This window comes from Xiphophorus couchianus, chromosome 22 (genome assembly GCF_001444195.1).
Source record: "Xiphophorus couchianus chromosome 22, X_couchianus-1.0, whole genome shotgun sequence".
Taxonomy (NCBI): Eukaryota; Metazoa; Chordata; class Actinopteri; order Cyprinodontiformes; family Poeciliidae; genus Xiphophorus; species Xiphophorus couchianus.
This window is the reverse complement of record NC_040249.1, coordinates 15,137,086-15,155,860: the sequence shown is the minus strand read 5'-3', so window position 1 is coordinate 15,155,860 and position 18,775 is coordinate 15,137,086. Positions and strand designations below refer to the sequence as shown.

At 36.0% G+C, this 18,775-nt stretch overlaps 1 protein-coding gene across 28 annotated transcripts in view; it reads right to left on the bottom strand.

Annotated features, from left to right (window-relative positions):
* Nucleotides 1–5,803, bottom strand: part of LOC114137983 (neurexin-1a) — a 259,399-nt gene extending 253,596 nt beyond the window's left edge. For 27 of the 28 annotated variants that reach the window (XM_028006859.1, XM_028006862.1, XM_028006881.1 and 24 more), the window contains exons 1-2: nucleotides 5,611–5,803; nucleotides 2,949–4,253 (exon numbers count right to left, since the gene is read on the bottom strand). In XM_028006859.1, coding sequence (XP_027862660.1) covers nucleotides 2,949–3,660 — 712 coding nt within the window. In that variant the 5' untranslated portion in view covers nucleotides 3,661–4,253; nucleotides 5,611–5,803. Of the gene's footprint in view, nucleotides 1–2,948; nucleotides 4,254–5,337; nucleotides 5,520–5,610 lie in introns of all 28 variants that reach the window. The other variant, XM_028006860.1, reaches the window with a different exon arrangement.
* Between the last annotated feature and the right edge of the window lie 12,972 nt (nucleotides 5,804–18,775).

Here is an 18,775-nt window from a genome sequence, read left to right as displayed (position 1 = left end):
TTTATAATTTGTGTATTTCTTTCTAGGAGACCAGAAGCATAACACAAGGAGAAAAGTGACATCGGCACATTACACAGATTGCTGGTTTGTAATCAGGTCAGAAAAGTGGGTTCATACTTAGACTGAAAATATCTAAACTGAGCGAACAGATGCACAATGCTAAATTTAGACCATCAGAATGAGGTAAACATGCCACTTTTTTGTCATCACACCTATCGAAACTTGCAAAATAATTTATTTATAAGCATGCTTATGCTCTGAATACAGTAAGTAACTCTCAGGACATGTCTTCCCCCATATAGACAACATCCTGTGATGATGCAGATTCTCAAAAGGGCTTTTAAACAATAAGGAAAAGCTTTCAGGCCATCATCGTAATGACTCCATTCCTCACTGACTGTGATTGTTCAACTCTCCTGTAGCATAAAAAAATGTTTTCTCATCAGTAAATTTTTAAGCTCAAGTATTTTGTCATGAAATGTGCTCATGTGACAATCATAATTTTTTCATCTGATTGACAAAACAAAAAACAACTTTGTGACAAACATCAAATAGCACACTCAGAAGAAAGCCCTCTCCAAGAATTCATTTAGGAACATAACCAACAATACCTTGCAATACTAGAACTGAAAGGGCAGTGAATATTGCTGAGGCTTCAGTGTTGAGACAGATTTGTTTAGACACTTTAAATGCCTCTTAAAATGGCAAAGTCATTATGATGTTCTGATGTGCCTTTAGCTGTAACGAAAACTACACAAACATTAGTGGCAGGTCCAAGCACATGTACGGCCACAATAATGTTTCGTTTCAAATTTATGAATGTAATCTGTTAGATGAACTGATACAGGTTGCCTGATGTAAAGAAATAACTAATGTATTATATTCAAGTTATACTATTGAGGTTGTAGGGTTTTAGGATTTTTTCACAAAAGTGGTTCCAGGTCTTAACCAAGGCTTGAGCTAAAACCATTTATTAACTGGTTGTGTAAAAGAACTGGATTGATTTTACACAACCAAAGCACATGTTCAGTGCCACATCTCTAGGCTCTCATTCAGTACCTTTGTTTTAATAACATTTTTCTCTGAAGAGGATTGGAATGCAAGGAGATAGAATAACGGCACACATCAAAAATTTACTTAGTATTTCCAGCAAGCCAGGCTCCAATATCACCATCTTAAATTACTAATACCATTTTGAATAATGCCCTAGGATAAACAGCGACCTGTCCAGGGTGGACCCTGCCTCTCACTCAATAGACTGCTGGATGAGACTACTATGGGTGGATTTTTTAAACAACAAGCAATATCTGTGAATGCCTCACATTTATACTAGTTTCCTTCTGATCAGCACCAGGGTGCTAAAAAACTAAATTTACACATAATGCATGAGGAAAGAATTATTAACATTACCTTGCAATATTTAAAACTTAAATTAAGTTTGAAATAGCAACTTCAGAAATCAGCTGTAAGTACCAATAGCAACAGCTCTTTATGAAGTATTGCCCTACTTATATCAGTTATATCACGACATCACAGAAAATGTGAGGTCTTTTAATAATTTGAATGTTAAGGTTGACTTAAGCAAATCAATCACATGGTCCTTCCAACATTTTGATTGGTTTGTCTAGATGAGCCCGCCTTGCTGCTCATGTTTGAAGGAGTTCTGGGTTGATCGTTTATGCTACGTAGCACCGCTTTTTCAGTTTCTAAGCCAGAGCTTGCAGCATGGGAAACAGAAGGAAAAGGTTCATAGCCTGTAGTTCCAACCAGTTTAGAATAGGAAACAATTTGTGGTAGAAATAAAACAACTTTACTGTAGAAGGAATTATTCACTGTGTCTGTGCATAAGGGTTGTAAAGAAATTGAAAAAACATTTTATGACCAATCAACAAAAATTGATTAAACTGTATAAGCCTGTTAAGCCTGCATACTTTATAATACAGTTTTTATATTATCCTAAAAAATTTAAGGGGACTAATTAAGAATAATTTATGCAATAGCTCTGAATTATTTAAAGGTAGCTCAGTGAGCTTATAGTTGAAAAGATTCATACCTTGAAAAAGTCACAAAACAGATTACATTGTTGCTTCATGGGGAAAAAAAACTATATGTTTATTAAGAATGAATATCCATTGATGTCCACAATAAGTACTAAAAAAGGAAAACAGAACACATGCAAATTTACAGCTACAAGCAGTAGTTATTAAAATATTTTTTTATTTGTATTACTTCCATTACCTCCAAAGGACTTCTATGTTCCCTTTGTCTTTATATTTAACTGGTCTCTTGTTCCTGTTTTTTCTTATTTGCAACATTCTTTTCCTGAAGGTCTGATCAAAAACTGTGATAAGGATTACTGTTGTTGTTTGTTTTAATTAATACTTTTTACTTCAAACTTAAATTACTTAAAATTATATTATGTACAGTTTATTACCGTAAATCAAAATACTGTCCTAAATGCCTGTTTTAGTGTCAAGCTCTGTGTATTTTGAGCAACACTATAACACTATAATCCTCTCATTAATCCATAAACCCCACCCTGTTAGCATGTGGGTTCTCTTCTATTGCCATCATTTAATTTGTTTTATGAGATCAATGGTATCGCTCATGATGTTTACTCCATCGACTATGATGACAATCATTGCTCTTTAATTTGCAGCAATTCACTGGGGATACTTTATAGGTCAACTCATCCCCACAGACCCGCTTTATAGTTATAGAGGACACCTTTGGGGGATGAAAGTTACCTGCATTGCTTGCTAATGAGGCCTTCAAGGAGATTTTACTTTACAAACAACTGTATAGCTGATCAATAGCACACAACCAGAGCTTACTCAGATAAAGGAAGGGAATCCATTACTTTTGAACTAATGTTGAGTTGAACAATTTGGGTTAATTTGTGTAATGTCAAAACCATGATGTGTTGAATTACAAAGTCCAGGTCTTACCTTCACTGCAGTCCTTTCCTTGGAAGCCAGTGTGAGAGCAGTCACATGTCGGTTCACTGTTAATTAAACTGCAAACTCCTCCATTTAAGCACATGTTGGCTGTCCCACAGACATCCAGTAAGACCCCCTCGCTGTTGATCATTTCAGACTCCGTGTTGTTGACCTTTATATCTGTTATCCATCCTGCAAAAGGTGGCTGATCCTTAACCGCTGCAGACGTCAAGTGCAACACCACAGACCTTAGCTCCGGTGGTATTCCACCAATGAACAAATGGCTGAAGACAGTCATGTCTCGTCTTTTCGACTTCGCTTCTACCCACTTTATCTCGCCATCCACAGAAAGGGTTGTGTTCTTAAAGCTTCTCCTAATCGTGACGTTGTGCCATTGGCTGTCGTTGACCGCAGTGTCAGACACCACAGTTGCAGGCTCTGCGCAGAAGATTGAGTAGCGAAGGCTGAGTTTGCCGTTTATTAGGAGAAGTTCTAAAAAGTCACAAAATCCCTCGTCGTCAAAGTAAACAAGAACCCCATGGGAGCTCTTTGTTTTCATGTTGAAGCTCATTTCACTTTCACAACATGCATTCCACACTGGGAACCTAGCCCACTGTCCCTCAGTACCTGTAAATTCTAGACAGGTGCCTATTTCAATGAAGCAGCATATGAGGATTCCAACCCATATGAAATGGGCACTGTGCAGCTTTTGTACAACCATTGTGTGATTCCAAACTTGGTAGATTGTAGTTAGGAGTAATAGTTTATGAACTTACATATATGTATCTTAGGTTATGCAAAAAAGTATGTTGGGTCAACTGTGATAAAGGTCTGGTGTAGCACTGACTGCCTAGGTAAATTTATAAGTATGAACTGCTGCATTGTAAGGTATAAGATTACATGTTAGCACAGGTTTAATTGACAACTGATTTAGCCAACGCTTGCTTCCTGGAGCAGACAGCATTACTTAAATCTGTCCAGGCCAGTGGCCTAATATCTCACTGTTCTCGCCAAAACAGTTTAAACACTTTGAAAGTTCTCTCTGCCATAGCTTAGTTTGAGCATGTGATTCAAATATCTCCTGGGTACACAAACAGCATCTATTTCATGTAATAATGAAAAGTTGAAATGGCAACTTTAATTTTCATGTTTAACTGCATTTTCTCTGGCGAGCCGCTGGAATTCTTGTTTAGGGCTTTGCACCCCGTGTCCTAGCTAGCAGAGCCGAAAAATGCCATAAGGAGTCACGTTGGCTGATAAGCTCAGCATAAGACACAGTTTGCCTGTCAAGGCTCTTCTCTGCGTTGATGCTCTCTGCAAAAGAGAAAAAAAAGCAGATTTAATACAGCATCAGCATTTTCAACATATCCATTTCCAAGTCCACTTTGGCAATGCCTTCAGGCTAGAATTAGACTAATATTGTGATTAAGTTGAAGTATAGTCAGAAAGCCCTTTGTCACAATAAGCACAAGCTGTATCATTAGATTACCATCACCAGTTCTTTCCAGGAAGCAAGCTGCTGCACTTGACAATCACACATATGAGTTCATCTCAGTGGTGATATATCTGTAGTAGAATATATATACTCTATGAAGGGAAAAAGTCACAAATTGTTCTAAACAGTCACATTCTGGGTTTTAATTGCAATAAAAGATGAATTAAGAGAAATGCATCACTCGGATAACGTCTTGGGGAACATTTACAATTAGGAGGGGTGAGACCAGATCTACTGACCATTTACCTCAGCATTCCGTTAAACATGCCCTGAATGCTCTGCTCCCGGCTGAACACTAAACATGAGAATAAGTGCGTCACTTGATTCACAATGGTCGGTTTGTGTTCGTCACCCTCACACACATAACCACAAAGACCACCTTTCCCAAAAATCTCTGGATCTCAGTCAGAATCCCTAAATGTGCTTTTCATAGCCATTTGTCATATTATTGTATTATAATTTCACTTCTATCGGCATTTCTTTAAATCTAAAATAACAAAGAATACTACACTGAGAAAGAAGCAAAACTCTTTAATTTCTCGGCAGCATTTCAAATAAAAAAAAATATATATTGGTCTATCTAATAGAAAGGTTGGACGCTGCCTTTAATAAAAGATTATACTTTAAATAGACTGAATTATCTCAGTAAACTGCACAATAAGTGTCCGCGATGGATTTCAAAGATGATAATGCTTTTATCTCATAAATTAGATCTTCATCGGAATTTCACGTTTCGCTCAAAAGACCCTTCCTCTGATCGTCCATACCTTCACATCTACCGCGACAACACAACCGGTACGGATTATATTTACGTATTTGTGGGATTAATTACTTATTCGAGTAGCTATTAATATATATTTTTTTTAATTATTTTTTTTAGCAATGTGCCGTGTATTCTTCTACCTTTCCGCGTAGACCTCTACTTCCACGGGACCCCTAAACAGTTGCACGAAGAAAATGAGAAAACGATTCGAAAAGCTCCTAATAATCAGCATCGTCCATATTTCCGCGTCTGTTGGAGAGCCCGAGTCTAAAATCCTCTTTAGACGATCAAGATCTGCTTTCAAGTGAATCACAGCATCAGCCTGAGCGAGGGAAAGAGTCAGAGAGAGAGAGCGAGATGTGTCCACTTTCACTCAAACTCCGTTCAAATCATAAAAGCTTAGGAGAAATTACCTGAAATATTGTGTCCTCCAAATGTGACTCACGGTGTGAATGAAGAAGAATAAGATATATAAAATGGGAGTGGATGGAGTTGGTGAGCAGCGCGGGACGAAAAAGAAATCCAGTTATCTCTGTAGAAGAGGAGGTGCAGTCGGGTTTCTGTGTTCAGCTTATCCAGCGACTGTCAGGAGCCACAGACAGAGCGTTTATCACGTGTCTCTTCGTGATATCTACCGGGGAGGGGCAGAATGCGGTCCCTTGGACAGCGCTTCTGCTTTCATGTGCATCAGTTCACGGCTGTTAATGGTAAAATCAACTTTAGATGAAAGATTGGAAGAACTAGTAACTCAGGACACCCAATATTCTGTATAAAGTAGGATATCCTAATTGGTAATGGTTTGTCTGGGATTCTGCTGTATGAGCTGGAAGTCTGTGTCGCCTTTGTTCCAAGTCCAAGCAGGTTACCCTGTTTTTGTATATCCAAGTTGGTTTTATTTTGATGTTCAAAACAATTGCAACAGAGAATAACTTTTTAAACTGTATGAAATACTGTATGGAAATAAACCCAGTAACTCATCCAATTCTTGTCAAAAAGTGTAAAAACCCTTAGGATAAATTAATCCTTAATTGCAGTAGTAATGAACATTTTTGAGAAATCCAAACTTTAATCTGAATAAAGTTATCCAATGGGGGGGGGAAAAAAATCTTTTTTTTTTTTTTTTGTACAAAATCACTATTCACAGCACATCTGCTGTTAATACCTACAGCCCCCTTTTCCTAAGCACTTATTCTTCTTAAATAGTTCAATGTTGGGGCAGCAGGATGTCTGACTATACAATTCAGATAGATCTTTCAATTTCCTGTGTCCTGTTATTTTTGATATTTTATAACAACTGAAAGTAACAGTTAATTGAGCAGGAAGCTTATATACTCAGTGAGAGTAGCAGGTTCGTCTCCAAGAGACGTTTCATTTTTGCCTCTTGGAAAATACGTAGTACCCTTTTCACTATATTGATATTTCAAAAGGTTTATAATAGTTTGCATTTTGACAAGGACCCACATTATTACAGGCAGCGCTGGAAGCTCTTTTAAATAATATCAGAGCTACTGCTAGTGAATGTGGAACCACTAACCCTAAACAGCTGTTACCGGGCTGGACACAGAACTACAGAACTACTTACCGGATCACACAGCCTGACCAGAAATATGTGTCATTCATTGTTCAAATTATGAAGCTGAAGGAGGCAGCAGCAACACAAACACCAGCTCTTTCCTCTTCTTCTGTTTGGTCCTCCTCATCTTCATTACCACTTGTAATTTCTACATTCCCATCAATTTGAACTCCTCTGGTTCAAATTGAAAAAAAAAAAAAAAAACGTTACTCATCTCTGTTTTGGCTGGAGCTAGTGCAATAAGGCCACGCATATGTCATTTACCCAAAATGCATTACAGCATAAACAACATGGTGACATCATGTGATGTGACAATATTTAATTAAAATGTATAAAAACTAAACATGCTACAATATTGTTCCTGTATTGTTTTACATATAAAATAAATATTTCTAAAATAAAGTCTACAACTAATTGCGGATCCCTTTAAGGAAGCATAAAATTCTATCCTATTCATTACAAGTTTCTACAAACATTTCCAGCCAAAAAAAAAAGAGTAAACCATAGTTTGAAAAATGCCACATTTACATTTACAGAAGATCTGTGGAATTACCTAAAGAGCAAAGTGGCATTTACATTTAACTTATTAGGATCCCAACATCTTTGCCACCATATACCTTGTTAAAAATGTATTTATTTATTTATTACCTGACTGTGCAATGACAGAGATAGTTCAGCTTGAGATCTGATTACTAAAGAAGGAGCAGGTGGTTGATTAGAAACCGGTTGCAGCTGTGAGGGAAGACAAGTGAACGAAGACATAAAGCAAAACTCTCAAAGATCATGTCATACATTATTTTTATCCCACTTAAGAATCACCCAGACCTTTCTGTAGGGATATAATATGAAATCTCAATAGAATACACTGACATTTGTGGCTGTAACATCACAAAATGTGAAACGTAAAAGGGATGGGTAAACATTTGCAAGCACTGAAATAAATGTATTTTGAAGAAGTATATTGTCATTTTGTAGTATTGGAATCTTTAATATATTTAAATGTCCATAATGACTGTCTTGATTTGTTTTGTCTTGGCCATTTCAGTGCTCCATACGCTTCATAATTTCCTCGATATCCAAACCTTGCCACTGAGTGCTCTGATAAAACAAAAGAAGAAACTTAAAATGAACAAATTCTAAATGTAACACCTCATTTTGCATGTAGATGCATTATGGCATCATGGACTTAATGAAGATGGCAGAGAGAATGCAAATGAGCAAAGACATCACTATTTGTGAACTCCTTCTGTTGACAGAGAAACTAAGCAGGCCTGATGCACGTATCATGCACACAAGCCAGGCCTTGCGCATGAATTTCTATGGGCTCATGTCAGTTGCAATTGAGGTGCAATCAGTCTTTCAATTCAGCAGTGAGAAGCCTTCTGTGTCTCATGTCACCAGCAACCTCACACAAAAGCAGTGCAAATGGTATTCATAGTGAGGAAGATTACATTGTTGTACTGGCACATTTTGTGCTAAAGAAAAAATCTGTGTTTTTCCATCCATTCTGCAAAATACTAAATTTTGCATTTTTAGCCATTTTTTTGCATACATAATACACCACATAATATTAAGCTTGATAAGCTTGTATTCTACAGCTATTGCTAAATAAAAGTATGAATGAAGATAATGCAGATTGATGCAAATTGTGCTCAGAGAAGAAATCTAAACACCATTATGGGTCTACACTGAAAGAAACCTCACACTCACACTGGAGAGGTTCGCTCTCCAGTGTGGTTCTCACTGGCCAACAGAGTTTGCAGGCGAGTACCTGGTGATCGACAATTGACCTCTATGGCTGAATCTGAAAACTTTCTTCCAAGTGTGAACCCACCTCTTGTCTGAAAGGATGTCAAGGATGGGTGCAGGTTTTGTGCTCATTCAAAACAATCAGGGCAGTTTTATTATCTGTGATGCATAATGAAAAGCTTTTTATATATATATGTTAAACAATGTATTTAGTATTGTTTAACAGTACATAGCTATAATAATTATTTTATGTTGAAGCATAAATTACCTAATTGATTAATTGTTCTAAAAATCCACCAATTTGATCCATCCTTTGAAAAAACACATTAACTACGTGTCATTGATGTTAAAGTAGAGTGATTGAATCCATTCATTGATTCAGTAGTGTTTGTAGATTGCAGTGCCATGGTAGTCTGAGAAACATCTACTCTGCAACTGTGGTAAAACGCCACTTAATGTAAACAAAATGGATATTTAACATACTGTATTTCACCATTTAAAATTTTTTAAATGGTAAAACATTTACAAACAGGATGAAAGCACTCCAACGAACTGTTTTTCAATGAAACTATTTATCTTCAATGTTTAAGCGATGCATGTGAAAGAATAAAGCTACTTGAAAACATGACACGTACTGTAGTTCAACGCACAAAAAATAAATGCAAGCAGACTAGAAGAATATATTTAATAAAACTTTGAATCCCATGTTTTTCGCTCACTATTTGGTTCACAGCAAAAAAAAAAAAAAAAAAAAAAAAGGGGGAAAGAAAGGCAAATAAACAAGTAAGGCAGCCAAAACCACTTATTGTTATGAAAAACAGATACTGCTTTAAATGTATGCTGCAATCCTTTTGCCAACGAAGCAAACTTATCCTAGAACTTTCTGCAAAAAGAACAACTCTGCAGAGATTCTGCAAGTTTGTAAAGAAACTGCAACTGACTGCAGAGGTAGCTTAGCAAAACAGCAAGTGCAATGACATATATCTGGCTGATTAGCAACCTGACAGGTCAGAAACAACATGCTTATGGTCCTGGTTTTGAAAATGAAGCTGAGGAGAATTTTTCACATCTGCCAAAATTGTGTGACAAATAAAACACAACAACAAACCAGGTGACTTCAAAACATAAAGCATAAGTAAATTTTCATACTGCCACTTGATTACTTTTGATCTTTAATCTGAAGTAACTTCTAGTTTAGTTTAACTACAGTACAAGACATGCTTGCAGCATCACCTACAGTATTTTTGGTAATTATGATGAAACAATGAATGGTTATTCAGTGAAACTGTCAATTTTTAAAGAATAAAATTTCTCTTATAAACAGTTTTCAGTATTTTTGAAATTATTTGTAATTGTAACTAAATCTGAATATGTCTCCTTGTAATAGAATAGCATGGACATGAATTTGAACCCAATCTGGTTCAATATTGTCGAAATAAAAGCAATGAACCCTTGTCTGCATGACAATACAAACATAGCAGAGCAAAATTGCATTATCAAAAGGGGCAAAAGCATATTTAGATAAAAAAATTGCTTTGTCTCACAAACAATAGTTCCAATTTTCTGTGTGATTTCATAAAGGAAGCATAGCGGGCAGAGTCACATTTATTACAGACATTTTTCCCATTTTGCAAATGTTTCAACCACTCATCCCTCAAAAATAGCGAGTTTTTTTCCATCAGAGTTTCACCACTCACCAGCTGGGACCACTTTCTCTCCCTGTCGAAAGCGTCTGTTTCCCCAAGATTAAGCTGATTGAATTTAGAAATCTGTATCATTACAGTTATTAGATTAGGGTGGAGGAAGAGGGACACTGCAACTCTGAATTTCATTTCAGAGGAATTAATGAAACATAGGAGTGTGGACTGCTAAGAGCTGCTCACATGTCCAGCTTGAATGAGCTTACTGATTGTATTGACTCTCACATAATGACCCTGCTGAAGATGCATGAGAAATGCTTTTACATGCTAAATATCTGATTAAAACCTAGATTTCAAAGCACCCTCAAACAGCCTGGAACAAATTGCCTTTCTCTCCACTGACATAAGATACAGGGATTTACAGAATCAATGCATTTTCAATTCTTTTTTCTTTTTTGTTGTTGTGCAAATTTTGTAATATCTTGTCTTTATAATCATTTCATTTTTTTACTTTTTGAAATTTGATTAACTCAATTATTATTCAGAAAACTGAGAAAAATATTTTGCCTTTTGTGACCTTGTAATTTTTTATAAACAAAAAGATACATTGTGTTTACAATTTTAAAAATAAAAATATATTATTTCTACCATTTATTAAGCTGTATTACTTTTTTGTACTTGCTTCATGTTGCATAAAGCAATGATGTTCACACAAACGTGTCAAAATTGCCAACATCAGACTTTTTATTGTGTGCGAATTTCAAGTGGCTCTCAAAAGTGTAGACACCTCTGAATTTTGTTTGTGAAACAGCAAATATTTTCAAGTAAGAATATAACATTTGGTCATATTTCATGTAGGTTTCTCCCTGATTTTAAGCAAATTTTCAACTTGACTAAGATTTGCCCATACATCAACAACATCTCAGCAATGCATGCAGTGTAAAAGACAGGTAGAAATCATGGACCTACTCAGTGTCTGCCAATACCAAAGAGTGATGGAAAGGTTGTCACTTATGACATATTCCCAGTCTTCTTTCTGAGATTTGGCACATGGTCTCTTTATTTTTATTTTCACTGTGTGGCCGAAAGTGAGCATAGGTGTCTCCACACAGCACAACATGTGGCTTTGCTTCGAAGTGTGAAAGCATTGGTGTTCTCAAAATAGCAACTGTTAACAACCATTCAATTTATCTGTTCACTATGTGCACTTTATCATGTTCAAGGTTGCTAGGGTATGGAGCCTCTTACATCTGTCAGAGGAAGAGGCTGGATGAGGCCCAGATACATCACCAGTTAAGTACAGTTGCTCTCTACAGTGTATACACCCCACTTAAAATGCTAGGTTCTTGTGATGTTACAAAAAAGGATCATGATAAATTAGTTTATAACCCATCCATCCATATTGTGACATTTGGCATGCTACTCAACTAAAAGACAAAGTTTTGAGGAAACTCTATGTGTTCTAATGTGATGAAACTAAACTTGAAGTTTTGGGTAACATTTTGAAAAATTAAACCTAAAAAAGACACCCCCAGTGAGCATCACTAGAAGAACAGTAAACCCAGAGAGAAACATGGTGTTGGCAACAACTTAATATGGACTTACTAAAAGTAAAGTTTTTAAAGTGGATTAAATTATAGTTCCAAATTAAGTCTTGACTGAAAAACCTTCAGTTGTCTGTTAAAAACATTTATAAATGTATAAAGTATACTTTATAAAACTGAATTTTAAATTTGAACTAAGTCTTAAAACCTTCTTTCATATTTGTGAGTGAAATGATTTTTAAAAACAACTGTAACAGAAGACCAAAAAAATGACAGCTAACCACAAAAAGTGTATTTCAGAACCAATCTATTTTCTCTTAAAGGACCCTCAGATTTACAATAGCAAACAAATTAAAATGTTTACTTATTTTAGTTTTCATCAGAAATAATTAACTTTGGCTTACACAAGGAGAAATCTGATACACATCAGCTTAGAAAGACAATTCTGATCAGCACTTTTCATTTTATATATTTTTTTCTGCAATAATTTTATGTCATTTTTGTATGCCTTCTGCTAGAGAACCCATGAGCAGAATTTTTTTTTTATTCTTGTCTTGGTTAAGTAGTTTTATTTACAGTTGAAAACAGATATGTATTGTACATAGAGTGGATAAAACATTTTTTTCTGTCTGATACAAACCTTTTCCACTGTCTCATAATTACACTATTTCAATTGTTAAAGATAGAAACAGCAACATTATGCTATGCGGATTTCTGGAGGACAGACTAATAAAAACAATCTTTAAAAAAAAGAAACTGATCTAAAATATGGAAGGTTTGATTTAATGTCAAATGTTGAGATAAAAATGTATTATGTTTTGTTTTTGTACAATGAATGTAAATACCTGGTTTCCACTGTTTTTAAAAGTTGTCAATCATAAAAAACCCAACTCAAAACCTTTGGGTACTTTTGCTAACTGCAACCCATTTTTGTGTTTGTTTTATCTTATTGTGAGTGCTGTGAAAAAATATCATTCATTCTGATAAGTTAACAGAAATTGCAAACAAAAAAAAAAGTATTTCTATCTCTCAAACATGATGTTGTGGATAAAACAACGAATTGTACTTACTTTCAATCCCCTTTAGATTTTCAAGAAATTCTTCTTAGTAAATCCTGTATGTCTTTTTTTGTTTCTTTCTACTTACAGTCAGTTATAATAAAATGTAAAAAATTAATTAAAAATGAGCGGTTTGTGAAACCTCTTCAAAAGTCTGCATCCTAGCCTTCTCCGGATGTAAAATGCTCCTTCTCTCGTCAAAGATGAAAGATTGATTTGATTCTACTAGGTCTTCATCCACTCTATCTGCATAATTCATAAGAAACTCTGCCTTTGTTGCCTTGAGAACAACTATAACTTTGTGTAAGTAAACATGCAAGTGACTGCTTGCCATTTTTTTCCAACACTGTGTGTGTTTATGATTCATGCTCCTCTCTGATGAATAATAGATCTGAACAGGAACGCTCAAAGGTATGAAGATAAATCTTGACCTTGGTCATATCAGCAAATGGTAATTGATCCTCACAGAAGAATTGAGCTTTGTTTCTTCTTGTTTTGTCCGGTACAGTGTTTTTAGACTAAAACCTAAGCCATGTTATTTTTTTTGGAATTCTGGTTATCACAATTTGAAATGTCATCAGAACTTATTTGCTTTCATTTGCAAAAATTGAATCCCCAGAGAAATTTAGTTATTTCAGTAAAATGAAATATTGATATTGACTTACTTTAAACCAGACATTATCAGCTGTTTTATTCAAATTTAGTACATCTGAGCTTTTAGTGTTAGGTTTCTCTAAAAACAAATGTAAGCGGCAGAAAGTTAGACAGGAGTGGCCATATCACTGGCAAGTATCTTCAAAGCATATAATGTGAAATAATATTCATTGGAGTGCAAGCTGGTGTGAAATGACCTGATAAGAGGAGAATGTTGACACACCTGCTGATCACAGATAGTCTTCTTAGTATTTCATGCCAGCTTCACTGTCTTATAAACAAAAATTGTCACTATCTTTGACTGTAAAATAAAATGGCTTAAAAATTATTACACATGATGGCTGGTTATACAATAATATATTCTCCTTATTCTGTCCACATGGAAATTATTTCTTAGGAGAATTCGGAAATATGGTGAATCTGAATTACATAGGTGTGTTAACAAATGGCATATTAGGTATGTTTACTGATACCCTTACAGTGAACAGGTAAATTGTTCAAACATCTCATAAGGGTTTATGGATTTAAATCTGTAGAAAAAATAAGTAATGATGACAGCTGCAGCGTCTTGCAAAGGGATTCACATCCCCTGTATTTTATCACATTCTGTTACATTGCAACTAATGCTTTTTATTCAAAAGTTTTTACAAATATGAAAATGTGGCATATAGTTAAAATAATTCCTTAATTGCAGAACCACCTTTGGGTGCAATTGCAACAGCTCGTCTCGTCCCAACTTTGCAAATGTAGAGAGTGAAATTTTTGCCCATTTTTCTTTTCAAAGCGGGTCAAGGTCAATCAGATTGTTGCATGGAACAATCCTGTTGACAGTGTTTTGGTCTTGCCAAAGGCTCTTCATTTAGTTCTGGACTTTGACTGGAAAACTAAAATATGAGTTTACATTGATCTACCACAGGTGTCAAACTCCAGTCCTAGACGGCCACTGCCCTGCAACTTTTAGATGTGCCTCTACTGCACCACACCTGAATAAAATAATTAGGTGATTAGCAAGGCTCTGGAGAACTTATCTACACAAGAAGGAGGTAATTAAGCCATTTCATTCCAGTGTTTTGTAGCTGTGGCACATCTAGAAGACTGGAGTTTGACACCCCTTATCTAAACCATTCATTTGCAGTTCTAGTTGCATGTTGTTCTGCTGAAAGGTAAACCTCTATCCCTGTTCTTTTACTGCCTCTGATCACATTGCATTATGGGAACTTTTGCCTTGACCTTAACATCTAATTATCTACAGAGCTCATAGATGAAATTATGCCAGTGTAGAAAATCCACTAATTCCTGTACATGACCCACACATTCTCCAAAGTGAAATCCAATCCCGTTGGCCACAACCGCCCATCTTCTGATCACAGATTTGCTTCTCTACTGTAATTTCAAGGTTGTCCTAGTCTTGTTGTAGAATAGTATTGATCACTGACCTCATTCTCTTTACATTTCTTGATGAATAACAGCCCAATTCACCTCAGTCCAAATGCTGTGTTCATGTTCTGGAATGTTGCTAAAAGTTGTTACAGAAAAATTATTTAATCTGTTTCCTAGCTTATGGCTTGAGTTAGGCCACTTTGACATATACCTATTTCGGCTTAGATAGTCCAACTGGCCAGAAGGATTTTATCTAGCAGGTGCTTTTGTTCAGTAAATAGGGCCATTACCTTAGAAGTACCCTGGTAATGGCCTCAACGCATCTCACAGTTGCACAATTGTTCCTTAGACTTCGACTTCGACTGACTTTGTTGTCATTTTCAATGCACAGGGTGTATACAGAACGAAATTTCGTTGTATACGGCTCAGGATAATGTTTGAGGTTCCAATGTTGTGAGTAAAATAAAATACAGTATAAAATATGAATATAAATCTAAATATAAAATATAAAGTGCAGGACTGACAGTAAAATAGAAGTTATTTAGCTCTGTACATGTGCAAGGTATAAAGTGGAGACCAGTTTTTGAGTGCAGTCCAGTTAAGAGCTCAGCAGTCTGATGGCAAGTGGGAAAAAGCTGTTTCGGAACCAGGTGGGCCTGCACCGGATGCTGCAGAACCTCTTTCCAGAGGGCAGCAGGGAGAACAGTCCATGGTGGGGGTGTGAGGGGTCACTGATGATGTTTCGGCCTCAGGACACGCATCCTGCATCGATGGTTGACCTGACACTTCGCCCTTTTGCCTGAGCTGGGTGTGGAAGGTTGTTGCCGAAGCAGTTTCTCCTTGTGTGCCTTCTTCTCACTCACATGAGAGTTACCGAACTCTTTTGCAAGCTCAACCAGGAAGTCCACCCGTCTCTCCTGCACCCCAATGCATGCCTGATAAAGCACATGTGCATTCAGTGCTGCCATGTCAATCATGTTTGCCAGGTTTGCTGACCAGCTGTCACACAGTGATGGAACCTTGGTCACCCCCCGCAAGATTATGACTGAAATAAATGCCATTAGTTCTTGTGAACTAAATAGGTGAAGCAGTCACCTATTTATCCTCCACAGCACAAAAGGCTGCATGCAAATTTGCATGTGCAAAGTCTCCCAGATTTCTTTTGCTTACACTTTTTGCATGATTTTTTTGAGGTGGATCAACACAATTAATTTGGTTAGTTTATTTCTAAACTGTCATGTTATACCCTCTTAGCTTTATTTCAAAGAGAAACATTACTAATTTCTTTTAGAAAAACCTTTGCATATTTTTTGAAACAGATTGTATGTTTTGCAAACTCTATGTACATTTGGCAAAATGACCTGGATAATGCAGCACAACATCATGGATCAGCTGCAAAAGGTCACATCTCTCCAAAAACACTTCATGTATGCTTCAAAACTAAACTGAAGAGCATTACCTACAGGAGATCTGATCTCCTGTAGGTATCATAGATACCCACCCCCAACATGGACAATTCACACTCCTACCTTCTGGCCTGACGGTCAACGGCCACATTTACAATTGAAGAAGGGATGCTAATTTGAGCCATCAGAGTCGTCAGGGTGGACTCCGGCCTTTTGGCCCTGTTGAGCCGATATGGGAAGGACTCGAAAACCGAGCCATCCTAGTGAGGGGGGCTATTATCATTAACATAGCAAATCCAACTAATGAGATTTATAATAGACAGTAAATCATTTTGCTAAATTATTTGTATCCTTGCACCGCATTTAAATTTTGGCACAAAAGTAAAAAAACAGGTCCCATTAAAATACATCTTATTGGGATTTATTGTGAAAGACCAACAGAATACTATGAAACCACTAAATAAACTTCAAGTGCAGCCAATTGCTTTCAGATGTCACTTAATTAGCAATTAGTCCACCTGTTCTTAATTTAAAAAGGTAGATATTATGTAAAAGCAACATTTTTTTTTTTTAGGTTTACATCATGCTATGATGTTATTTCCTCATCAAAAGCATACCTGGAGTGTTGCTTTGACATTTTCATACATGTTTGAGGATTTTCTTAATCTTCAGGGGCCATTTGGGTTTGCATAAACGTTTGCTCTCACTAAGCACTGCCTATTTTCACAAATCACCTCCCCGCAGCCACAGACTCCAAGCTCAGCTTCCACCTCACAGTGTTAACTTTGAATTAACTTTCAAAAGACTTGTGTTTGCATGAACAATACAAGAAGTTATTTGCTTACAAAGATGCAGCATTCAAATGTTTAACATCTGTAAAACAAAGTTGGTATAGCTTCCACTTTTCCGTTTGCACCAGGAAGAAAAACTAGCAGATTCACAGCCATCCACCTATACTACCTTTCTTTGGGGTAGAGAAAAGAATTGCCCCATTCTGTGAGTTCATCAACCTGCCAGCCCAGGCAGAGAAACACACTTCATTAACCACTCCTACGAGAGAAAATGGTGGCTTTTTCAAGAGACGATGCACAAATCTGAGGTGTTAAGATGCCCACGATGCTTTACACCGAATAGGCTTGTCACTCCTGCCCCGGTTCATTTCCTTTTAAGGGTGAGCTTGAGTCAATCAAATGAAATGAGCTAAGAAAAGCCTGCTATTATTTATCAGTTTATTCAGTTTTGTTGTTTTATTACCACCACTCAGTACGTCACAAAGGAGTGGTAGATGACTTAGAAAATGTGTCTTTTAAACACACTCGTAGACTTTAAAAGAAATAGTAAGAGCTGAGAAAAAATGACAGTCTGATGCAAAACCTGCAGATATGAGGAGAATCATTCTGAAAGGAGGATTTAATCCTTTCAACAGTTTTCTTATGCAGATGACTTAAATGTGATCATGACTGTATGCAGTTTAATCCATGATCACATTTAAGTCAAGATGACATGACTTAAATGAAACTTTTTTTCTGCATTTTTATTTTTTGAAAGGTCTCAGATTTATGGGTAAAAAGAATTGCCCATATTCAATGTTTTATCTTATTTTTAAGAAGTTTAAAATCTGAAGTTTAACAAAGTAGAAAACGGAAGTTCATTTATTATTTGCAGATCAACGTAACAATCTTAAGAATTACAGGATGTACCTCAGAAAATGTCAATATAAATTAACAGCTTTATACTCTGGCTTCATAGACAGGTACAAAAAATATATTGGACACCCTTTTTACATCAGTTTTTGGTTCATATTTGAATGGGGAGAAATCATTCTGTGTTTTCATTTTACTTAGTTGTGTTGTTTTGTGGTGCATAAAATGGATTTGTTGTTTAAGTGCCTCAGCAACTTTACAAATTTTATTTAAGCTGTTAAAATCCAAGAATTAATACATTTTGAGTTTTCATTCCTAAAGTTTTGGTTTAAATTATCTCCCGTCTGTGCAGAAACAAAGGTAAACAATTATATGTCTTTTGACACTAACCTCTAAGAACAGACACAACCCACAATTCATGTTTCAGAATAAAGATTTTCCTATTTGTATTTAAATGATTTCATGTATTTCATTAACATTTTTGTGAGACGTCCAATGTTTTTTTCAATTATTTATAGACTGAGAGCAGTATATCTAGAGTTAGAGTATATCTAATTAAAATATAGCAGATATTTTAATTAGATATAACAACTTCTCTTGTGTGATCAGTATAAAATTGATGAAAAGGGGTGGCGTTTTGTGACATATATGGGGAAAAAGCTAACTTTATCATTTAATTCTTAGAGAATATTTATTAAGCACATTAACGCTTTAAGGATTAGATTATCCATCTCCCTAAATATTTAATTTCCCATTATCTCAATCAGGACCTCCTACGCCAGTTATGACTATCTGCCAATAAGCAGCTTTTGTGGTGCTTACTCATGCTTCGAACTGATTTGGTGGCAAAATAAAAAACATCTTGACACAGAATAACAATCAGTACCATTGGCGGGCAAGAAAGATTTTGCATTAATTTGATGTACCTGCA